This window comes from Heloderma suspectum, chromosome 2, assembly GCF_057233095.1.
Source record: "Heloderma suspectum isolate Gila_16-S chromosome 2, 16-S_ref, whole genome shotgun sequence".
Taxonomy (NCBI): domain Eukaryota; kingdom Metazoa; phylum Chordata; class Lepidosauria; order Squamata; family Helodermatidae; genus Heloderma; species Heloderma suspectum.
In genome coordinates this window covers 24103901-24129640 of record NC_139459.1, presented here as the reverse complement: position 1 = coordinate 24129640, position 25740 = coordinate 24103901, and the positions used below count along the sequence as shown (strand labels likewise).

The window sequence follows — 25740 nt, the reverse complement described above, 5'->3', positions numbered from 1 at the left end:
GCTTAAAGCTCTTCTTTCCAGTAAGCAAGCCTTCAGAGAGGCTTTGGAATGGGGAAAAAACTGCACAAAAGCTTGGAAAGCAGCAAACCATCAGTTGCCAGGTGAAAGGAGGTGGGACCAGAAGGAGGGACGTGGCCATCTAGGAAACCCTGGAGGGCCTGATTTGCCCCCCAAGCAGGCTGGATTTACCCCCCAGAAAAGCCAGATTTGGCCCCAGGCCTGAGGCTCTGCAATCCTGCTGCAAAGGCTGCTAATTAGTGTTCCAAGTACCCCCATGGTCTACCTTCAAAATACCTTTTCTGAAAAGAAACCCATCATGTCCCTAAATCCCTTGCTTTACCTTCCATTCTTCATTCCCAAACTATAGCAGAAATCAAAGCATATATTTGGTCTCCTTACTCCCTGTGCTCTTTACCCATGCTGTGACTCCTTTTCCTATGCCTCTCTCACCCTGCCAGTGTTAAAGTTTAGAGTGTAAAAGTTGGGGGGGGGGGGTTGCATATGTACTTATGCACCATGTACATGAATTGTCCTGCAATAGCCAAGTCAAATTAACAACAACAATGCAGAAGGTCAGTGGTGCAGTTAGGTACATAAGAAGAGCCAGGCTAAATCAGATGAAGGGTCCATCTAGTCCAGCATTCTGTTCACACAGTGACCAACAGGCTGCCCACGGGAAACCCACATGCAGGACAGGAGTGTAACAACAACGCTGTCCCGCCCAAGTTCCCCAGCAACTGGTATACATAGGCACCCTGCCTCTGATACTGGAGGCAGCATATAGCCATCAGGACTTTATCCTTCATGAATTTGTCCAATCCCCTTCTAAAGCCATCCAGTTTGGTGGCCATCACTACATCCTGTGGTAGCAAATTCCACAGTTTAACTATGTGCTGGGTGAAGAAGCCCTTCCTTTGATCGGTCCTGAATCTCCCACCAATCAACTTCATGGGATGACCCTGCTTCTAGCAGTTTGAGAGAGGAAGAAAAATATCCACTTTCTCCACACCATGCATAATTTTGTACACCTCTATTATGTTGCCCATTCCACAACTTTTCTTTAAGCTGAACCATCGCAGCTGCTGTACCCTTCCCTCATAGGGGAGTCGCTCAGCCCCTTGATCATTTTAGGGCGCAATCCTACGGCCGCTAGTCAGCAGCTAGATGGCCATAGGATAGGTCGGATCCCGGAGAACAGACCCTCACCCCCTCCCGCGCCACCTCGTAGGCAGTGCATATTGGCCCCGCCCTTTGAGCTCTTAAGAGCAGTGCAGAGTGGCCAAAATGGGGCATTCCCAGGGTGGGCTGGGGATGGGAAGTCAGAAATCTGGAAAGACACATCCTATGTGTTGTTTGACCACTGCTTCCCATGCTGTGAGGCCCCGTGGCTAGACAGCCGAAATTGGCTGTCTAGCCACAAAAGCAGGACTAGGGGAGCGAGGAGGAGATCTGCTTCACCCTGCACTGGATAGCTGCCCCCTCAGGGGGGCAGAGGCTACCGTCAATCTTGATAGGATTGCTCCCTTAGTTGCCCTTTGCTGCACTTTTGCCAACTCTACAATATCCTTTTTTGGATGCAGTGACCAGGACTGTACACAGTATTCTAAGTGTAGTCTCACCATAGATTTGTATAGGGGCAGTATGATGTTGGCAGTTTTATTCTCAATCCCTTTTCTAATTATGCCTAACATGGAATTCGCCTTTTTTTTTTTTACAGCAGCCACACACTGGGTTGACATTTCCATTGAGCTGTCCACCACAACCCCAAGTTCTCTTTTTTGGTCAGTGGCTGTTAGTGACGGACTCTCCCCTCCCTGTCCACCCACCGGAATGCCCCCTTTTCTCTTCCTCCAAGGCTGCATTTGCAGCCTCGCTCTGTTCAATTCAAAACCCACAAACAGGATATGAGTGCAACAGCCGCCTCCCGCCCAATTTCCCCAGCAAATGGTGTTCATAGGCAGACTGCCTCTGATACTGGAGGTAGCGTAGAGGCATCAGGACTAGTAGCCATTGATTGCCTTCTCCTCCAGGAATTTGTCTAACCCCTTGAGAAGGTTAGAGGGGTGGCCATAACTACATTTTGTGGAAGTGAATTCTAAGGTGTATCTATGCACTGTGTAAAGAACTATGCACTCCTTTTTATCTGTTCTGAATCTCCCACTGATCAGCTTCCCAGGATGACTCTGGGTTCTAGTATTATGAGAGAGGAAGAAAAATGTTCTCATTACCCACCTTCTCCATACCAGGCGTAATTTTGTACAAGGCAATAGGTAATTTTAGATCCTAGACTTAGACTACCCCCCACCCCCAGATTATAACGTGTTTTGCTTTATTTACTTCAAAATGTAGTAAGATGTCTTTGCTGCATTTGAGGAGCCCTCTGATTCATTCTGCTGAGTGGGGCCCCGGACTTCTGCCCCCAAATCCTGCCTTGATGGTACTGCTACAGAAGGTGACCACAGCTGACAGAGACCTGATGAAAAAATAGATGTGACTCTTCCTTCAGTATTTGGTCTCCCTTCCTTTCACATGTTGAATCCTGTGAAGAAAAGTGAAACTATCCCCAAAGTTTTAAATGTATCCTTCTGTACTGATATACACATGATGCCTTCTCTCGTCTTTATGAAGCTGCTGTATTGATTTTTTTTTTCTTTTTTGGATGAATGAGACCCTGTGAACATAATAGTTTGCATTTGTAACTTCTGTAGGTAATAAAAAGGCCTGTGAGTTTGTTTGGTTTTCTATTTTTTCGCACCGTATCCTTAATAAGATATCCTTGTTTTACTTATCCTTTTGATTGCTGCATTTTATTTGATTATGTGATTGTAGGCTGGATGTGCAAACAGTTTTGCATAGTTTGCATAATTATATATTGTTCAGCTATTTTGAAATAGATTGTATATTTCAAACTGTTTTAAACTTTTCAATGTTAAAGGTTTTATAATATATTTTATCATGTTATGAACTACCTGGAGAGGTTTGGAGTGGTACAGAAATGCAATAAATGAAATGAAAGATCAGAATAAACTGAATATTCCACCACCATCGTCATCATCTTTCCACAATAGTTCTTCTTCTTCTTCTTCTTCCTATTACTATTATTTATATATCACCTGCTTAGTGCTACAAGCCAAACAAAATGAAGAAATCTGAAGGAACCAATCAGCCAGATCGATTTGGTCAGGCCTCTTCAAGGGTTTAATTTAACCCAGGGTTCAAACCCAGCTCTGAGTGAGTTTAAGACTCAACTCTGTTTCAGTGCCCATGCATAGCTCTAGAGCACACACATTCATAATAAAGGCAGTACTGCTTCTGAAGATGTACACAGTATATTTTCCTCACCGCTGACAAACACCTGCCCAGACATCTGAGAGGACGTCAGTGGCTTCCGTGCAGACGTGACGCCCCCCTCCCCTCAAGTCTCTCTCCGATTAGAAGGTCCCCTCTGCGGTCCCGGATTCACACAACTTTCAGCGGTGGCTTGAACCGAATGGGTCGAGATGAATTCTTCAGCGCTTGAAAGAATGAAATCTGCATTCTTGGGCCATAATCTGGCTATCCCCTCTAAGCAAAATACGCCTGGCATCTTCCTAACTTTCCTTTTAAGCTACCTTTCCCCCTTTTATTTTTAAAAGAAAAAATTAAAAATGATAACAATCGTCTTTAAACCAGTTGGCCAAGAAGACCTCACCTCAGTTAGCAGCTGCAAAACAGTTTAATAATAATAATAATAAACGAAGTATAAAGGGAAAGATTAATTGGCGAGGCAAATCGATTAATGCCTTGACTACAGATTAAGAAGTTCCATTTTTAATAGGATTTAAGAGGAACTTTATCCGGGAGGAAGGCTACAAAGTGGCGATGTCATCTCGGTGTGAATCAACTTCAACACCGCATCTTTCGATTCGGATCCGGCGCTGAGAACGACGACCCCCGTAAGGTACCAAAAAGGCAAAACCATCCCGTCGGAGTCAACGGAGTTAAATCGATTTTTAAAACCTACACTTTGTTTGTTTGAACTGGGATTTACTTCAGAATCTGCTTTCCTGGGTGTTGAAGGGCTGTCCACAAAATACGTGACTCATCGGGTGGGTGTGGAATAATATCTCACTGGAGGGGTTTGGTATAGATTAATGGGGGCAAAATATGGCAAGGGGAAGGTTGGGGGAATAAGAGACCTTTAGAAACCCGACATTCTTTCAAGATGATCTGTTAATCTTTTCTTCGTCCTATACCCTTCCTTGTTATTTCCAATGTTTATTTTCATTGACTAATTATAATTAATTTTCATTAATTAATCACCTACAGTAAAGGAAACGAGTTCAGCAATGTAAGCGCCTTTAAGAAGCAGCTCCTTTAAGCCCTTCTCGATGCTAAAAGTAACTTTATCTGAAAGTAAGACTCGTTGGTTTCAATGGCGCTTCCGAAACTCTTTCAAATCACTCTGCTTAGAAAGAACGACGACCCTTCCCTAATTCGTTTACCGTAAATCTGGATCCTAATCTGATCGACTCCCACAAAAGATGTCCAGGCTTCTGGATAACTTCTCGTGACAAAGCTCCTCTCTTCTTGCTTTTAAATTTACAGCCGCTTTCCACCCCTAAAAGTGCGTGTGCGGTCGTGTGTAGCCCCCCACCCACCCAGCCATAGTTTCACAATCCAGTCTAGTTCGTGACTTCTCCTGTTGAGTTAAAAGCAAAGAACTGGGAGGAGGCGGAACCTGAAAGTTGGAACGTTCCCAAGTAATGTCTTAGAAACTTTTGCACCTTCCTCTCTCTGGTTACTTTTTCTTTCTTTCTTCTTTAAAGCTGGTCCTTATAAAACAGGGTTTCTGCTTCTTACTTCTTTATTTATTAAAAATAAAGGTTCGTTTTCTCTTCCATCGGCTCGGAATCGGAGCCAATCGGTGCTTCCCTTCGGCAGGGAAGGGTACACACGCGCCCTCGCCCGTCCATGTGGGCCGCTCCTATGCGATTCCCTTGGCAAACACTCCGCCAGCTCATCGTCACGACGACCACCTTTCCTGCTTTGCTGGTCCATTTCATCTGGTCAGTTTCAACCCCAAAGGGGCGGCCCGTTCTTTGGCTCCTAGACGGAAGGGGAGGCGCGTGTGGCGTTGGCGGCCGGGCGGGGGTCTCCCATTAACTCAGCTGCCTCCGGCCCCCACGTCGCACAACGCCCCCGGGAGCTGAAGCCTACAGGAGAACGGGGGCAGCAGCAACACCAGCAACGTCGAGGGTCCGCGATGAAAAGCACCCCCGGCCCCTTCCAGCAGGCAGAGATGCTGCCGTCGCCGGGCTGAGCTCCTGCGCGGAGCGAAAGGTCAGTCAATCCCCAGCCACCGATCCTGGGCTCTTCAAGGACAGCCCCGCCGCCTGTCACCTCGAAGGAGGCAGGCAGGGAGGCTGGGGCGAGAGCTGCTTAGCGCGGCCAGGAGGACTCGCGGCTGCCTCGCCCGCTGCCCTCGGGAGATCCGACGTGGGCTGCGCTGGGCCGCCTGCCGAGATTCGCGAATCCTGCTGCCTGCGAGCCGTCGAAGGCCCCAGGCGCGCGCTCCTGTTGGACGGCGGAAGAGGCTTGGGGAGGAGTGGGGCGGAAAGCGCTGGGGCCGGCTTGCACAGGGGAGCCCGGGGGCGCTCGGAAGGGGAGGACCGAGGCCTGTGCTCTGCCCCCGTCCCACGACCTCCATGCACCTGCAGCAGAGCGCCCTCCTGAACATGACCGACGCCGGCTTCTCCCTCGCTGGACACCTAGTCAGGAGCCCCGGCGCCGGAGGGAACCCCTCCAGGATCCACAGCATCGAAGCCATCCTGGGATTTACCAAAGAGGACCCCCTCTTGGGCAGCTTCCACGCCCACGATGCCGCCGCCGGCGGGGCCAGGCCGGTGAAGGGAGCGGAGAAGATGAGCCCCAGGGACTGTTTCCCCCAAATGCCAGGCGAGCAGCTCCCGGGGCAGCCGGGCCAAGGGCAGGAGGACCCGGCGGCAGAGCACTTCGAAGGTGAGCCAGGAGGACGCGGGGGGGGGGGCATGAAAGTGCCCATCCACCAGCCTCTTATATTCAGAGGCAGATGTTGCTTTAGCCAACGAAAGGATGCCATCCATACCTTTGCTGTGATACTGACGATACCCATCAGCCCAGTCCAAAATAAGTTCCAGTTACTGAATTAATGGCATTTTTAAAAAGCCTGTGTCTTATAGTGCCACAACAGACATTACTTTAATCCATATCTAGCAGCTACAACTCTTCTTTCCCCTCATTTTTACTCAACAGTAGGCACAGGGGGTGTGATCTGGATCAGAACCCTGGGAGCGGGGTGGAGGCTTTTAAGGTCTGGATTGGCCCCCTGCACATACTGTAGAGTAAAATAAAAAATAAAAAGACATGCCTGCTTTTTAGATTTGATAGATTTAAAATAATGCCTGTTTTGGCCCATATTTGGAATCTTAAAGTGCATAACACATGCCCCACCTTTTTAAGTCAAATGTAGAATTACCAAGGAAGACTGTAAGGGGAAAACATTTAAAGGATCAAGGCCCTTTGTCGGACATGTCGGACATGTCGGACATTAACACATAGACTGATAAAGTTCCTTCTAATGTTCCCACTCTAAACCAAAAGGGTAGTAGAATTGGATTATACTTTGGCCCTTGACTTTGGACACTTTGAGAAAGAATTTCCCATATTAAAGCTGGACAAATTGTGGCAACAAGCATGTGTAGTGGCTAGGATCCTTTGCACACTTACTTGGGAGTAAGTCCCACTGAGTTCCGTGCGCTTAACTTTGCATATCTGGGCCATTACTTGGCTGAAGGCACCATTCATAACAATGACAACTACTCTGATATACATGTCTTCCCTGTGGGAAGATTCTCAATCTAAACACATTTTCTTGGAAGCAAATCCTATCTAGGTCTTTCAATGGAGATGGCTTCCAATGTAGAGATGCTAAGGGCACTGCTTCCATTTTCAAAATAGCCCTGGTGCTTAGCTGAAAGAGAAACTTGGTACTGCCTGGTTCTTTGGGGTCTTGTTCTCATCTTGTATGGGGGGACACAGGTGGCTTACTCCCAAGTGGATCCATCAAACTGCTCATGGAACTGATCAGTAGGAAGAGGCTGGTGGATCACAACACATCTGACTTCTCTGCCTCAGTACAGTCTGGTCTTAATTGGCGACGCACATAAGGGGGGGGATTCTCCTTCTTGCTCTGAGAGCCAACACCTCTGCTCCTTTTAGGAAGACATTAGCTGGGAGCACCAGTGCATCAAATTTAAACATTCATGCAGGAAGAAACCTTGACTGCCACATCTGGCCTGCATGCACTTAGGATAGTCCTGTTGAAGTCATTGGATCTATTTCCAAGATGCAGATCGCAGCTTCTAAAGCGATGATCCCCAGACCTCTGGATTTGGGTCAGAACAATCCTAACCATGGTGACCTGGAACACTTTGATTTTAAAGGGATGTTTTCACCTGGAAGTGGCCATTGCGATCACTGTTAGTTCCTCATTCACATGACCCTCCTGTGTGCAGCCAAGGGCTTTTCCCACCGTACATTGCACTTGTGTCATGTCAATCATGCCCTGCATGCAAAAGGTAGGATGAACCTGATCTCGTCTGATCTCGGAAGCTAAGCAGAGTCAGCCTTGGTTAGTGCTTGGATGGGAGACCGCCTGGGAATCAGGCTTCCTGCATGGAGCAGGGGGTTGGATTCAATGGTCTTGTAGGCCCCTTCCAACCCTATGATTCTATGTGAGCATCTGGCTGGCCACTGTGGGAAACAGGTGGATTAGGCAGACCTTGGTCTAATCTAGCAAGAGACACTGCTTCAGCTCTTTCCAGTGTGGGTGAGTGCAGTGACCAAAAGTCACAATTTGCAATAGCGATGGATGGTTCAGATGACCCCGTTCACCATGTACATGGTACAGAAGAAGTTACCTATGCTGAGCAGTTGTCGGAATCAGCCTCAACTCATTTGAGTTTCAATTGGATATACAAGCAAGAGCACTATTCGGTGCATCCTTAGCTGGGCATAAGACCCACTGAAAGTTCAGCATAACTTACTTCTGAGTAGACACGCACAGGTTTGGGTTGTAGGACCCCAGCTTAAGGCTGACATGGAGGCAATTCAATCAGTGGAATTCATATCTGCATTACAGAATTTAGGATTTGGTGGAAGGCTGCTAGCAGCAGCTGTAGTGCTAACAGTAACAGTATTGTTGTTTTAAACATAGAATTTTATTTTGGTTTCTAAAACGGGCAACAAAAAGGAGGATGATGCGTAACAATGCAACAAGATCACTAACTTAAGTAACACAATTGGGATGGTGATGAATAATAATGCATATTTTTTTCTTAGAAACATCTCAAAACTGTTCAGTCCAAAAGATAAAAAACAACAATGTTGAATACAGGTGTCCATAAAAGCAGCTCAAAATGTTAAAACAAATGAGCGGTCAAGGCAATGAGCCTGCAAATGTATGAATTTGGAGGCAAATCATGTTGCAATCCATGGGACTCGGATTCATACAAAAGTGCTTCAGATCAGCTAAACGGCCCGGTGTAAACCTGTGTGTTCTGGCTTGGTGGACTAGCCTTGCCTATCTCTTCTTGCCTCTCAGATCACTACTGCCCCAAACGCTCAGAAGACTGCCTGAGCCCGGAGCTGCCCACCTGCAGCAACAGTGACGGCAAACTGTCCGACGAAGACCAGCCCAAGAAGAAGCACCGGAGGAATCGTACCACCTTTACTACCTACCAGCTGCATGAACTGGAGCGAGCCTTTGAGAAATCCCACTACCCTGATGTCTACAGCCGAGAGGAGCTGGCCATGAAGGTCAACCTGCCCGAAGTGAGGGTTCAGGTAAGAAGACAGGTGGTCTCTTCTCTTCCCCCCCTCCCAATGTAGCCACACCGAGAAATCTTGGACAGTTAATCCTCTCCTGCTCTTTGTTTCCTTCATTAGGAGACCTCCGAATGAAACCTTTTGCTTGCTAATCCAGTTTAAGGTCTCTAATCCAGTTTAAAGTCTCTCCTTCTTCTCTATTCCCCCCTGCCCAAGAGATAATTTCAGACTTGCACACATGCTAAATGGTGTGTAAAGGGATTTTCCTTAATCTGTTTTTTTAAAAAGTACATTTCAGACTGTAATCTCTCTCTAATTATTAGTGTTCAGTTTCAGATCCTCTGACTCTGGTTCCTCCCACTTACACCAACTGAAGTACATATACTGTGTGTGTGTGGGGGGGGGGGTTGGTGGGAATTGACGATCATGCGATTTGCAAAATCGCTTACTACTCAGGTACATATGTTCAAACTAACTGAAGTTCCCTATATATTCATAGGGTGCCATAGATCTGGGAGAGAGAGGGGAAGACATTGGAGCAAAGGGGAAATGTGGCCAGAAATTCAGGCTATGTCTGGGTCAGCTAATTTTCACATACTTTTTAACTGAGAATACTGTGGCGGATAGTGTGCGCAGTCTATATCTCGGACCGTGTGGTCTGCTCTTAGTGCTCGACCCCGTAGTGTGAAAGTTAGTGAGAGAACTCGCTTTTCCATGATGCCTGAGTGAACAACCTTTTCATGGTGTTTATTAGCTGCTGTTCCTCCATACATTCTTTGGTATCAAAGCATCCCTCTTTTTAAAAAACGTCTAAATCTGATGGAGCAGATAAGCCATTTCTAGCTAAATATGAACATAAGAGCCATCCTGGATCAGACCAAGGGTCCATCTAGTCCAGCATTCTCTTCACACAGCAGCCAACCAGCTGTTGATCAGGGACTCACAAGCAGAGCATGAGCACAACAGCACCCTCCCACCCATGTTCCGCAGCAACTGGTGTACATAGCCTCTGGTACTGGAGGTAGCACATAGTCATCAAGACTAGTAGCCATTGATAGCCTTCTCCTCCAGGAATTTGTCCAACCCCCTTTTAAAACCATCCAAACTGGTGGCCACCACTACTTCCTGTGGTAGCAAATTCCATAGTTTAACTATGTACTGTGTGAATAAGTCCTTCCTTTGATCTGTCCTGAATCTCCCATCAATCAGCTTCATAGGATGACCCTGGGTTCTAGTATTTTGAGAGGGGGAGAAAAATGTCTCCCTCTCCACATTCTTCACACCATGCATAATTTTGTAGACCTCTATCATGCCTCCCCATACTCCCCTTTTTTCTGAGCTAAACAATCCCAGCTGTTGTAATCTTCTCTCATAGGGGAGATGCTCCAGCCCCTTGATCATTCTAGTTGCCCTTTTCTGCACCTTTTCCAGCTCTGCAGTATCCTTTTTTTTAGATGCAGTGACCAGAACTGTACACAGTATTCCAAGTGTGGTCGCACCATAGATTTGTATAGGGGCAGTATGATGTTGGCAGTTTTATTCTCAGTCCCTTTATCTATTTATGTAGCCAAACATGCCATTGGGGATTTTGGAGCAGGGTGGGGGTGAGAGAAGATTCAAAGCAAAGTTGAGAGTCTTGTTGGATCAACTGTGCTGGTTATAGTGCACTTCTCTGACCCTCCTTCCCACAGCAGCCCCTCCTTCCCCCTTAAAATGCTACATGGAAGGTCAAGAGAACTTACTGAATGGGGTGATCTGTGGCGTGGTGGGAGGGGGATCCCACAAAAATCAGTCAGACGGACCTTCCATGAGTGGAGCCCTTCCTGCACACGAGGTCACTTCCTCTCGTGGAAGGCGGATCTTTCATTATGCTTATTTTCTTCTTTATACTTCATAATATCTATGAGCGAAGTTATGAACAAAGGTCAAATGGTCACCCCTTTCTTTGAAAGTAAATGGATTTGTGCCTTTGGCATGCATACCTTTGCATTGGGCCCATTTAAGTGTTTAAGGGCACAATCCTATGCATGTTTAGGCAGAGAAAAGGCCTGCAACTCCCAAGTTGTAGGCCTTTTCTCTGTCTAAACATGCATAGGATTGCACCCCAATACAATAATTGCTCACTGTATATAGAACCATTATCTGCATCAGGGAAGTGGACACTCCTGAGGAATAATCATGTGTGGTCTGAAATACTGGGGCTGGAGGAGGATATCTCCTTCTACTCTCTGTAAAGTAGCACCCTTGCATTCCCAACCCCAGGAGATGGGCAGGTTTTTCACACTGTTCTTGTCCACGTGTTTGTTTCTGAAACGAGCTACTTCATTGATCCTCTAGTGACATCGCAAAGCTCCTTTCCACACAAGATCACACTAGAGTAGGGACTCTTTTCCTACCCAGTGCCCCCTTCCAGTGGCATACCGTGGACATGAGGATATGGTTGCCCCCCTCTTACACCAGCCATGACCTTTAAATTTCCTGATGCAGTGGGAGTGAGGTCACTTAGAGCTCCTCCCACCCATTTGGTGTCCAGTCCCGTTATCCGCCCTCTTCCTCAGCGGTGGTACAAAACACCTGGAGATCTGCTGTCCCAGCAGGTGAGAAAATGGAGCAGATGACAGAACTGGGGAGCAAATTAGGGTGGCTACTTAAGAATCACCCCAAAATGAGGAAAGGCATCAGATAAAAAAGAGAGTGCAGATTTGCCAACATGAATTCATATGTATAAATGCACACTTAGAAATAATTATTATAATGTAAATAGAAATACAATGTAATGCACCATACTTCAGAAGACTGTGACCAGGTGACCCATGTGCCTGCCTGTTCGGCATGCTGTCCAGGTGCAAATGGTTGATGGGCAACAGTTTTTATTTATTAAAAATTATTTTTAGGCCACCTTTAAGGGTAAAACTTTATGGGTTTTATGGTTCGTTATCTTGGACCAGACAGCCCTTCAAACAGAGAGCGGTCCTCTGGCAGGCCTTCAAACAGAGCACTGTTCTCTGTAAATGAGGACACCTGGCCACCCTAGAGCAAACAGGTGGGAGGACCCATGACTTTCTTCTCTCCCCTTGCACTGGGAGACCTAGACGTCTGTGTCTGGGGAAAGAGGTGACGATGCTATATTGGGACCGGCTCCGATGGAGGTTGAAGTGCTGCATGCACAGCCTTGACAGCTGAATCTTACTGCAGCACTGATGATGGGGCGGCGTCCTCCACCATACTTAGGGCAGCAGGCTAGCTGAGGGGGCGCAGGGCAGACCATGTGGCACACACAGTTCTGCCTCCCAGCACCTTGCTGCCACTGCCCCCGCACCCAGCATCCGCCACCTGAGGAAGCAGCCTCCCTCTGCCTAACTGTAGGGCCTGAATACATCTGCAGGAGCTCCATGTATGTATTGCAGCACATATGGGGCTCTGTCGCTTCTTTCCTTGGGCTGGATCCAAACTTAAGGTAAAGTCGAACATAAATCCTATTTAGAGCAGACCAAATGAAATGAGTGGGACTTAAATTAGTCATGACTAAATTAAGCCCCATTCATTTCAGTGGGTCTACTCTAAGTAGGACATATGTTGGATTTTACCTTTAGTCGTGGTTAGAGTAAACCCACTGAAATTACTGAGACAAGTTAGTCATTATTAATGTAAGTCCCATTGATTGCAATAGGTCTACTCTAAGCACGCATCTCTACACCAGCCTAAAATCCTGCATTTATAAGGGGGCTTTCTGCTTCCATTTTAAATGCAGGATCACAATGACTCCCTTTTTTACCCACTTCCTTTCCCCCCTCCCCTTTCCCCGTCCTTCTCCCCGTATCTGAGTCTTCCGTTATCTTTCATTGATCTCGCTCCTCTTCTTGCCTCTTTAACTCTTTTCACGGAGGAAACTGAGGCAGAACACAACAGGGTAATTTGATAGCTCATTATCTGCGATCTATTTAAAAATGGAATAAAGGGCATTTAGTGCAGGAGACGCCCAGGAGGTTCACAGTGTCATGTGAAGAGCCCGCAAACTTCCGTGAAGGAGCAATCTCAATCGCAGGATAAAAGCTCCATGTGAAGAAAACCTAAGTCTGGATCAAGCCCCTGTGGGGGTTTTCCCACTCTGGTACTGCCCTTCCTCTTTCTTTTGTTTCTATTCAGCTAAAGTCTTGCACATCGACACAGTTAAACTAGTTTAGTAGTCATTTCCTTACTTCAAGGAATTCTTGGAATTGGAGCTCCATGGGCAGTTCGGGTGGGGTAGGGTGGTATGGACCTCTTAAAATGAATTCTCAGCACCTGCAACAAATTTTCATTTGAACAAGGATTAAAGAGGTACAAATGCAGATATATCTGGAGTGTAACGATGTCCTTAACAGTACCCATGAACTGCATTGTGGGATATGATGACCATAATTTGTTTAAAATAGGCATGAAAGATTGGTGAAGGCTTTTTGTTGGAAACTAACTAAGTAACTAATGATTTTCTGCTGCCCTTTCATGACATTCAAAATCCGTTGCCTGTGGTAGCCATCTCAGTCTGCCTAGTGGTAGGGCAGGCCCTGGTGTGGAATAATATAGAGCATATTTTTTTTTGCTGGGGACTTAAAAGCGCTTAACTTTGGCTGGATCTTGCCAGTTGAGAATTCTCCTAGAAGTGTGCTATCATGCATGCACCATCCCACATATGCTGCCGTTTCTGCCTTCTCGGTTCCTTTAGTCCCCAGTGTATAGAAGAAAGTTGGAGATTCCCCCCGCCCCATGCCTTAATTGTAAGTGGGAGGTTTTTTATGGGCTTAATTACAGCTGAATGATCTTTAATCCTTGGATCATGAAAATGTTTGAAAAGCCTGAAATATTTACTAGTCATCTGTAAAAAATAAAAATACAAATCTGGGCGGGTTTCCAAAAACAAGGTTGGATGTTTTAAAAAAAAAGAAAAAGGGAAAAAAGCTCCCGACCAAATGGTGGAAAATAGAACTAATTTTATCCCATCCATTGGATAATGAGAACAGATTTGTATTTTAGGGAGTAAAGGACATTATTTGATGGAGACCATGAGACAAAGTGGCCTGCGAGGGGTTTCTCTTTAAACAGATCAAGTTTGAATTTACTTAGGTTTTTTTGGACACAGTATGGGCTTTAAAAGCTTTAGCCAGAGAGTCTAAATAAACCAATGTTCCCCAACCTGGACCCTCCAGATGCTCTAGACTACAACTCCCATTGTCCCCAGCCACCATGGTGGTTGAGAATGATGAGAGTTGTACTCAGTGGAGGGTGGTGGCTCCAATGTCAGTGGGCCTGTAAATCTGCTCCGGGTTTCAGTCAGAACCAATCAGAACTCTGAAGGAGCTATCCCATACTAACAACTTGGCAAATGACTCATACCAAGTCATGAGTGTGAAAGCACTCCTTTAAGGCAATGGATGGCGTTCCACAGTGACTCCTCCATCCGTGTGCCGCTGGCTAGGCCAACTCCTGCTTCAGAGCCAATGGGGCATAGTGCAGGGTGGCCCTGTGTCCTCTTTCACATAGGAGAGTCCTCTATTTGAATGGCTGCCAGAGGACAGCCCTCTATTTGAATGTGCCCTCTGTCTGCAGGGCCGTGCTATCTAGTTCCTTAAAGCTTAAAGATAAAGGACCACAAGAGCTATTGCTCATCCACAATTAGCACCTGAACAGGCAAGCACACAGATCAGTCTTCCACAGTATGGTGAGATGTACTGCTTTTCTAATTGAATTAGGGTTGTTATTTCTAAATTTGCATCCATATATACAAATTAGCATATGCAAATTGCTATCCACTTTTGTCTTCTTTTTTGATGCTGCATTTCCTCATTTTTTTGGTGATTCTTAAGTGGCCCCCCCGTAGGCATCCGGCAGTGCTGTTCAAACCTCCAACTCTCAAGGAAGCCTTCTCACATCAATATGTCAGATGAAGGATCCCTGTACATTGGCCACAGAACCCATCTATGGGATAGGGCTCTGGAGGTGTTCTACAACAGCGGTGGGCAAAAAAAAAAAGGATCTCCAGAAGTTTCGGATGTCAACTCCCAGCATTCCTGAGCATTGGCCATGCTGGCAGGGGCCTCTGGGAGTTGAAGTCCAAAACCTCTGGAGATCTACTTTGTGCTCCTAGAACAAGGGTGGCAGAAAGTAGATCTGGATGTACTGGTAGATGTCTGGGTGATTTGTAACCAGCAAGGACTTCTGACTCCCAATTGTTGAACAATAGCAGCAACAAAATGACTCTCCCCACATGATACTGCTGAAGTTATAAAAGCTTGAGGTAACCTGGAGTGGACTTTTGTGTGGAAGGGCTGGGAGTACCATTCAGTTTCTGGTACTCAAAACAGATTCCTGGGCTCAGAATTTGTTTTTTGCACCAGGCTCCAGTTAGTGGATCTTGGGGCTCTAGTTAAAAAGAACAAAGTAGATCCTGCAATCCTGAGGTTTGCTCATCCTGAGATTTGCTCACAGGGGTATGCAAACTTCTGGCTTGCAAGAACTATTTGAGTTTTTTTGCTAGAGCCCCAGAATGCTACACAGTCCTCCTTGCACAAATCAATTCCTGGTTACCCCAAACTCCCTTCATTTCAGCCGCATAATTCAGCAGAGGAGAGTTATTTTGTTGCTGCTGTCATTAAGCAACTGCAGAGTACAAGAGGATAGACCCCTGCCCCGAGGATCTTGCAGTCTGAAATTCGATGCAAGGGAGATGACAGAGGAGGAAGAGAGCAATAGAGGTAGAAGGAAAGAGGGGTGGGCATTTATTTCCGTTGCACATACTTAGGCTTTGTTTTAGTGGACAGAGTAGGCATGGTTGGGCACCTGCCGAGGGCCCACACCCCAACACGGGCCCACTGATAAGAGCCCCCTAGACTTGCTCTTCCTCTTCTCCATTGCAACCTGCCTGTTCACCTGCTTCTCACCTTGGCTCAGAAAACGGTGGTGATGAGAAGGAGGAGAAGTAGATGCCACTGCCTATTTGCCCACTGATGTCCTGCCTGTCAAGCAAGCAAGTGGTAGCAATGATGAGCAAGAGCAGCTGCTGGCTGTGGTGATGAGAGGGCAGATGCGCTGAGGGAGGGGGCCCATTGAGGGTGTCTTGTCAAGGGCCCCCAAAAACATGGAGCTGGCCTTGACAATGGAGCCAGGCCTTGGAGCCGGCCCTGACAGCGGGGTATGGGAACAAAGGGGTTGCATCAAGCACTTCACAGAAAATAGGAGTCTGGAGGACAAATTCGAAGGGAGTAAAAGAGGTGGCATTACACAAGTGGCATTGTGCAGCTGTGAGGCATGTCCAGGCATAAGGGGGCAGTGAGGGAGAAAGGGTGGAGCTGCTTGAGGGCGCAGGAGGCCTTTGGACAGCTAAAGGTGATGGAGCTGGAGGTCACAGTTGGGATGGGATTGGGACATGAGCAGTGGTGTAACAGTGGCACATTTTGAACTGCAGGCACTCATCAGGACAGTCCCCATAGCCTCACCCCCAAGTGCAATCCAGAAATGCAGGCAGCTGTGTTGATCCACATCACTTGACAATGGTTTTCAACCTCCACCAGGAGCAGATCTTTTGTAAAGCTAACGGGTCTTACCTGTCCATTCAAGACCAAGCCAGCCCAAAAAGGAATTGCTCATAGCAATATAATATTGTTGCTGGGAAAATCCATTTCTCCCCAGATACTGTGAGGATTGTAGCTAAGCTCAGAGTAAACAGGGAATTCTGAGAAGGTGGCAGATGAAATCTTCATCTTGGCACTTGAACCCAGCGAGCCCTGGATCTGCTACACCACTGCATCTGGGAGCAGAGAAATCAGGAGGGGTACCATTATGGAGACCTTTGAAAGCAAGGATAAATAGTTTGTGCTGGACCTGGGAAGAGGCAGAAATATAACAGATATAAGGAGGGACATCATGTTTGGAACATCAAGAAAGTTGTCCACCTTTACCAAGCTTTCCATGAAGGCAAGTAAGACAAGCTTTGAAGGAAGCCAAGGAGGTTTCCTAAGGATATAGTCTGTAAAATCCCCAGAGAGTCTTGAATTTGGACTATGGAGGGCTGGGTTCGAATCCCTCCTCCAACAACAAAACTCACTGGATAGCCTCAGGAACATCTCTGACATGCTAACCTACCTCACATGGTTGCTTTGGAAAAAGGATGACCACCCCACCCACCCCGTCACCATGTACGCACCTGAAACAACTTTGGAGGATGGGGGGAGTGGAGATACAGATGTGACAAACATATTCAGCTCCTTGTTTTCTGTGGGTACCCTGGGCTTAGCACTGTCCCTTTGCTTAATAATCACTTGCAGATCTATCATGAGAATAAAAGAGACAAGAATGGTAAAGACATAGAAGCGAGATGAAGCCCAGTCCTATGCACATCTATTCAGGAATAATTCAGAAATAAATCCCACTCAATTCAGTGGGATTTAGGTCCCAGCAAAATTTACATAGGATTTCAGCCTTATTTAATTTTCAAATCCCATGGATCCCAGTGTGACTTTATTGTGAATACATGGGAATTTATAAATGCATAGTGGAAACCATCTCAGACCAGTGGCTCACCTTTTTGGTGGGTGGGGAGGAACTGAGTTCCTGAGCATTTAATAGGTGCACAAATCCCCACCTCCAAAGAGAAGCAGGTGCACCTTAGTAGCCTCCCCCAACCTGATGTCTTCCAGATGTGTTGGACTTCAACTCCCAGAATTCCCAGCCATTGGCCATGCTGGCTGAAGATGATGGGAGTTGCAGTCCAACACACCTGGACAGCATCAAGTTGGAGATGGCTGACCTACAGGGATAAAAGGTTTTCAAAGAGCAAAAAGTAACAGCAGTAATTCAAATGTCTGTATAAACACTTAAGCATATTTATTTTCTGTAATGGTGAAATTACCAAAGCCACATGGGCTACTAGTCCATGCAATCACAGATGTTTAAATGTTCTGAAAGTGAATATCCATACACCCAGAGAAACACAGAAAATCGGTCTCGGCTCTATACCAGAACTTCTCTCAGAAGTTGACTAGCGGGACGTAGTGTAAGACAAAATGTTATAGAATCATTTTGTTTGATATCTCTTTTTCTGGTTTGTTCTATGTCATACATAGGACACCGTCAAATAGTGGACTGTCCTCTCTGACGGCCCTTCAATTACAGGACTGTATTTTGCAAAGCAGAATACGTGGTCACCCTATTACTGCAGGAAAACTCTAAAAAGAGCTGGAGCTGGTGACAAAAGTTTGTCCGTGACCAAACTTGGTTCAAATCCTATGTTTCTTTCAATGCAGAATGTTGCTTTTACCAGAGAAAGTGGTTTCTTTTAACAGAAAGCTGTGTCCTACATAGGTTTATTCCAAAGCAAGCCCTTCAGAACTTGCTCCCAAGTAATTGTCCACAGGCTTGCAGTCACCTGTAACAACAAATGGTTTTGACCCTCACAGACAGGGACCCCATAGTGCAGCATGTGCTATGTGACTGTATATAGTGCACAGAGCAGTGTTGTAGTGGAGCCAAAACTCAGAGGGTCAAAGCACTGGGACATTTTGATTAGCAAGGACAACACCGTCATCTGCCATCCCTGCTCCCCAGTTCTCACGATCACTGCAGCCCACCCCAGCTTAAATCATATATTTAATAATATATTAAAGCAAATATTTAAGTCATGGTGTGTTGTGGCACATGCTGGCTGTTTTAGGGTTGTGGGTGGTTTGTTAACCACACCAACAACCCACATTCGCCGGGTTTGGACAAAACGCCTGCCATGGCTTAAATATTCAAAATGGCCACCGGCATGCACCGCCACTTATTTAAGCCACGATGGGCTGCAGTGATCGTGCGAACCAGGTCTCTGAGTTTAGCTGCAGCCCTCACAGCAGCTGAGGGGAAAATAGGGTTTCCCAGCAACAATATATTGTTGTGAACAATCCTGGTTGTACTGCAAAGCATTTTACGGTGGCTTGGTCTTGAACGGGCAGTTAAGGTTCAATCTACGCATAGCAGTTTTACTGTTATACTGCAGTGATAACTACTGGTGCACATGACACCAATGGTTACCAAGAGTTACCACTGCAGTATGATAACGGTAAAACTGCTATGTGTAGATTCAGCCTTGGGCCCATGAGCTTTACAAAAGGCCGGGTCCTGATGGAGATAAAAACTGCTAGAGCTGGTTTGTTGATATGGGTCAAGATAGCTACCTGCAGTTTTGGACTTTCCTTGGGGGCGTAGCTGTGGGGACTGTTATGATGAGTGACTGCACTTCAACATTCACCACTACCCCACTGGCGCACGGATGCATTGCACCTCCTTCCAGGGGGCTCTGCCATGTTCAAGCCCTCCTTCCACACACACAAATACACACCATCATAATAACAAGCATTTAATAACCATAACAGCTACTGTTTAATAGTGATAATGGCAAGCTACACTGCCTGATGTTTGGCTAATTCTGAACTGTGTTTTTCAGGTTTGGTTTCAGAACCGACGAGCCAAGTGGAGGAGGCAGGAGAAGTTGGAGGTGACATCCATGAAGTTGCAGGATTCGCCCATTCTCTCCTTTAACCGCTCCCCCCAGCCCTCCACCCTTGGGACTATTGGCAGCAATTTGCCCCTGGAGTCCTGGCTGAACCCCCCAATGTCCAACAACAGCCCGCTCCAGACGTTGCCAGGTTTCGTGGCTTCCCCCCAAAGCATCCCCAGCAGCTACACCCCTCCTCCTTTCCTAAACTCTCCCCCCATGGGACATACACTGCAGCCCCTGGGAGCCATGGGGCCTCCACCGCCTTATCAGTGTGGGACCAATTTTGTGGACAAATTCCCCTTGGAAGAGGTCGACCCTCGGAACACCAGCATAGCTGCGTTAAGGATGAAAGCAAAGGAGCATATCCAGTCCATTGGGAAACCGTGGCAGACCATCTGATCAGGCTACACCCTTGCCCATGTGAGTCACAAGGGGTCAGCCTGGCTCACCTTTGGAAAGAGATCTCATTCCTTAGATCTTCTGTTGGACTCGTAGGCAAGGACTATCACTGTCAAAAGTGATCCCCTACGTAGAAGCAACCTGCTCACTAAAGATAAGTCTTTCGATCCCCAACCCACCAACGTAGCCTCCACACTCTTTTTGTTCTTCTTTCCCATCATCAGCACAAGATTTAGGGTTTGTTTCTAGTTTGTTGTATTATTATTATTGTTTTTAAATGATCTAATCATTTGATATCCCTGACTCAGTGGCTGGATAACAGTAGAGGCAACGAAATTTGTTGTAAACATTCTTAGGGGCATCCTGTAACATTAAAGCACAAATATTTTCAGACTGTACCTTGCACTTGTTAATTCTATATGGAATCATCCACTGAGTATGGTTTGTAACAGGCTACTGGATTTTTAGGATGTTGTTGTTGTTGTTAACCCAAATTGACAGTAAAGGGTATGTAGTGGGTGTGTTGAACATCTGGTGACTCAGCTCTGTTGCTCTGTAGGAAGACTTTCTTTACTCCAGCCTTCCCCAACCTGGTGCACTGCAGATGTGTTAGACTACAACTTCCATCATCCCCTGCCATGCTGGAGGGTGTCAAGTTGGGGAAGGCTGCCTTACTCCAACCCAAGTCCCAAGACCAGATCTTCCCATGCAACAGAATGTGGTGGGATTGTAGTAGAGTCTTGAGGTGGTAGCAGGGGCTGTATCACATCAAACAAAAACCAGAAGGGAGACACCCAAACTGAATGAAGTGTAAAAAGAAAACATATTCTCAAAGGTGCCAAAGGGAAACTTCTTTATTTGAACTCAATGCATTTCAGAGACAAAGTCTCCTTTGTCAGGGGCAATCTTATAAAACCCATGGATGGTGTATGAAAGATGGCCCCCCACTTTTGTAAGCTGGCTTAGGGCACCATCCTATGCACGTTTAGATAGAAAAAAGGCCTATAACTCCCAGCATTCCCCAACCAGCATGCTGGGAGCTGAAGGACTTTCATCTGTCTAAACATGCGAAGAATTGCATCCCTAGTCTGTTTTCAGCATTTGCATTTCATAGGATTGCCCCTAGTGAAAGATCATTTGCCTCTGAAATGTGAGAAAAGAATTCCTGGATTTTATAGCAATTTTGATATTTGCTAGAGCAGGATGTTATTTTTCACTTTAGCCATCAGAGCTGAATGGGTTTTCACTAGATGGGACTTCCAAGGACAACAATTGTAACACTTCTTAGTAGTGCAGAAATGTTTAGTTGATTAGGGTGCAATCCTGTGCATGTTAAGACAGAGAAAAGGCCTACAACTTCCAGCATTCCCCAGCCAGCAAGGCTGGCTGGGGAATGCTGGGAGTTGTAGGCCTTTTCTCTGTCTAAACATGAATAGGATTGTGCCCTTCATCAGTTTTAAAAGTGCTGGTTTTGACCTTTAAACCCATTTACAGCTCAGGGCTGGGATATCTAACAGACTGCCTTCTTTCATATGAATCTGCCCATGTGTGAAGATCTTTTATGGAGATCTTGCGCATCTCAGCAATGTACTAGGGGGCTCCATAGATGTGTGATAACCAAAACACACTGTGTGAACTGCAAAAGATTTCAAGGGCAGAGCGGTGAGGGAAGTACCTGGGAGTAAGTTCCATTGAACTCAGTGGTGTTTACTTCTGACTACATAAGCTCAACTTGTAAAACACATTGAGATTTAAGAAAAGCTCTCTAGCCAGCTGAAATACAAGCTTTAGCTTTTAATTAGAAATGGAAAGAATCTTTCAAAGAAGTTTTATCATTTAAACTGCTAGCATAAACTAGGAACCCATGAAAGAAAAGGAAAGAAGTATCTAGCCTCTGCTTGATCATCCCCCCCACCACCGCGTTCTCTGAATTCCTCCATGCTAATCTGTCACAAACAATAGCAAAACATGAAAGTCTTGTTATCACCTCATTCACTTGCCTTTTACTATGTGGAGACAGTCATTTTCCAGAGAGTTGAAGGAAGTATGAAAGAGCCATGACTGCCCACAGTTCACATAGCCCACACTGGCTGGGGAGGATGGGAGTAGTAGTCCAACTCATCTGCAGGACCCCCAACTTCAGGAAGGATGGCATAGTAGGACAGAGGGGGGATGAACATGGATGCTGCAGACAATGATGACTCTCTTATAGTGCTGTCAAGTCTCTGAGGTTGGATTCCTGTACTGACTTACCTGACGGGATAAGATTTGTTTATCTGTATATAGTAGGGATGTTAGAGAATTCTGGAGGACTCCCCCCTGCCACCCCGCAAAATTTTCCTGGGACAGACCCTACCTGGCATCGGCCAGTCCGGTCCATCCGCTGCCCCGGTCTGCGGCTGCAAATGGCTGCCCCAGTCTGCGGCTGCCATGTGCCTCCCTGTGTTAGCCATGACAGGCTACATAAGTATTTACGTAGCCTATCACGAAAAGAGCAGGGATGCAAATGGTGTAGCAGGTGCCATTTGCATCCCTGCTCTTTGCTGTGATAGGCTACGTAAATATATACGTAGCCTATCACGGCTAAGACCATCACAAAACAAACATTTAACAAAAGATACTAGATACCAATACAAAGATAACATATTACATAATGTTAACACAAACCCCAGACCATATAGAATAAACATAAAATTCCAGATCTCTAGCTAAAATAACTAAAATTTACACAAATCTATATAAAATCACTCATGAACATAAGGTTCTGAATCTCCCTGACAAGACACAGTACTCTCCTTTAAGAATTACTGTAGACAGAAAACATGCAATGAAATATCTATCTTGTCCACAAAGAGATTGCATTCTCATGAACAGACTTCCCCAAATATCTCTCTAAAATCTGACCCAAATATTGTTCCCTCAGCACGTTATACAAAGGACAACATATAATATGTACAAGATCTTCCACCTGTTTTAAGCCACAAGGACAGGTGTGCTTAGAAGAATATGGCCAATTGCTGTGTCTTACAGCTGAAGGTATCCGATTTAATGGAGCTTTAGTCAAGGCCACCCTATGTCTAATAAGTCTCTGCAAATCCTTTAAATAACATGGCAGAGCAGAAGGTGTGTAAGGGAAATTCTTATACCATGACGCTGTTTTAGAAACTGATTATCGTTGCTCTGTCCATCTGTAAGGATATGGCAGTCAGTCTCTGCCTTCAAAAGGGTTTGGCAAGCGCCATCCCAATTTCTTTATACTTCAGAAAAGCTTAATTTCACCATTAGGAAAGTCAGAGAAATCCACAGTGGATTCAAATGAGTTCGGTTTTCTATGAATTCAACCTGTGGATTCCGCAGTGGACTGGCTTTTTCCAAGTCACATGAATTCTGTGGACTTGTGGATTAGTTTTTCACGGGGGGGGGGATTTGCGCTCATGCGCACTTGCACAGATGCACATAATCACTAATACACACTTGCACAAATGTGCTCATCCACATTAGTTAATTTGCATTAGCTAATACAAATTAGTGCATTTTGTGCAAGTGTGCATTTGCACTAATGCAAATTAGTACAAGTAGAATGAAATTCTGCTTTAAAACACCCGATTCCGAAAATCCAAAAGATAGATTCAGGGTGGGCCCCAGGCCTAGCAAGGCCCCTGATCTATACTACTCCCTCCAGCTGAAGGTAACACTTCATGTATCTGACATGGATCTTCAATTGGTAGGTCGGACCTTCTACTGAGTTGCAACTAGTGGTAGATGAGAATTTCATTCGGATTGGGGCTTGTTGTTTTTACATAAGAGCTTACCAAAAATTGCGAATTTCTTCATAAACAGGATGGAAAGACATTGAGATTGAAAATATCTGAATGTGGGAGGAAGCAAAACTGACAGATTCGTCCATCCAGCCAGGCCCAGGGCATTGTGTGCTTGGCTCCTAAATGTCTGGGTTTGAATCCTTTTATAAGAACATAGGAAGAGCCATGCTGGATCAGACCAAGTCCAGTATTCTGTTCACACAGTGACCGACCAGCTGCCCATGGGAAACCCACAAGCAGGACACAAGTGCAACAGCACCCTTCCGCCCATGTTCCCCAGCAACTGGTTACCTTGGCTTACTGCCTCTGATACTGGAGGTAGCGTAGAGGCTTCACGACTAGCAGCCATTGATAGCCTTCTCCTCCAGGAATTTGTCTAACCCCCTTTTGTAAGAACATAAGAAGAGCCATGCTCTTCTCATCCCTGTGTATTCAACCATGGGGTATTCAACCATGGGTTTTTGTGTGTGTTGCCACCTCTTTTTTTCTGATGGACTCCTTATCTTTGACAGCTACATGACAGGCAGGCACAATATGGTCCTCTCCCTGCTGGGAATAGCTGTACCTATTGAATTAAGCCAGTGTAGATAGGTGGAACGGGGGGGGGGGGGGCTTGATAAGAACCTACACAAATGTCCAAATTTCTTCATAAGCAGGACAGAAAGAACTTGAGTTTTTAAAAAGTTAGAAAGTGGGAGAAAAAAACCCTGGACAGATTTGCTCATCCTTAGTTGGAGCCTCTCTTAAGGTCATGTGCAAAAGCAGCATTACCATAAGACACAAACGCCACATAACGTTAAAGCTGTAACTAGCAGCTATGCCTTTTTTCATTTTTTTAATAGTTGGTGAGGTCTGATTTTCATCTGGGATCCACCTTTAGCCCAAATGTGCATTGGCTGGCCCACTTAGGGTCAAACTACACACTCCATTAAAGGTGTCTCTTTTTCCTTAATGTTTTTACAGTTCAAGGATCTGGTTTTTACTGGGACCCTCCCCCATATGGGGAGGAAAAGTTTAATACTTCCTTCTCCAGCCACGATTTCACTGCTAATCCCCCCACGCACACCCATGTGGCTACAGAGCTTAGCAGGGGGAAATCTATTGGCACCAGTGGGGATGTTTTTCTCAGCCTTGTAGTCACAGGGGGAATTATTATTAAAACTGTGGCCAGTGAAGTATTAAACTTTCCTTCCCCCCACGAAGGGAGGTCCCATAGCCATGCATTGGTGGCACAATCATCAGTAAAACTGTGGCTGGGAAGGGACGTATTAAACCTCCCCTCCACACACAACTAGTAAAAATTACACACACCTTGTAAAAATATAAAAGAAAAATAAAGATGTAGCTAGCAGCCCTGTCTTTAATGTAGCGTGTAGTTTGACCTTAACTAGGGTTCTGCAAATGCATGTTTTGGTGACAGGTGGCCCCAGATCTGAAACAGTTGAAGACTACATTCTGTTAGGGTGCAATCCTATGCATATCTAGACAGAACGAAGTCCTATAGTTCCCAGCATGCCCTAGCCAGCCCTAGCCAGTCTGGGGCACGCTGTCTGCATGTTTCTGTCTAAACATGCATAGGATTGCACCTTTAGTGTTTCAAGTGCCAAAAGATTCTTACTGTAATCCTATGTATGTCTACTCAGACGTACATTCCAGGTAAATATGGATAGGATTGCAGTCTCAGTCATATTTTTCTCTGAAAAAGCTGCCTTCAGTTTTTCTGTCTGCTCGATGATACATTTTTGAAAAATTCTCTCCTCGCTTTCCCCCAAATCCCTGTTAGCAACACCAATACGCTACGAGTGTTCAGTCTTGGGAGGAGGGAGCAGCTGTCATGGAACAAACACACAGTAAAGAAATGTGTCACATCCCAACATGAGGATGAGATCGCCCACAATTACGCATCTGCACCCAGCCCTTTCCTATTGTCTCAGCTGGGTAGAATTTAAAAACACAAGCATTTTTATTTTCCATTATCTCTGTTACCACACTTAATGGGGCTGAGAACCTTTTAAATAAAACACTCCCTTCCCCCCTCCCCCATTCCGCCCACTTTCTTGGGCACAGGGTGCTTTACACACTCTGGAAATTGTGGCAATTAACGTTTCTCATTAGGGGCAGGAGCAGGCTCACAAGCCTCCTCATTGTTCCCTGGGGGGCGGG

General features: G+C 45.9%; 1 protein-coding gene across 1 annotated transcript; it reads left to right on the top strand.

Annotated features, from left to right (window-relative positions):
* Nucleotides 1–5687: 5687 nt before the first annotated feature.
* Nucleotides 5688–20153, top strand: RAX (retina and anterior neural fold homeobox). The gene is made up of 3 exons (XM_084832036.1): nucleotides 5688–6000; nucleotides 8624–8865; nucleotides 19304–20153. Exons 1-3 carry the CDS (start codon nucleotides 5688–5690, stop codon nucleotides 19754–19756), a joined length of 1008 nt encoding a protein of 335 aa, XP_084688162.1. The 3' UTR covers nucleotides 19757–20153.
* Nucleotides 20154–25740: the final 5587 nt, after the last annotated feature.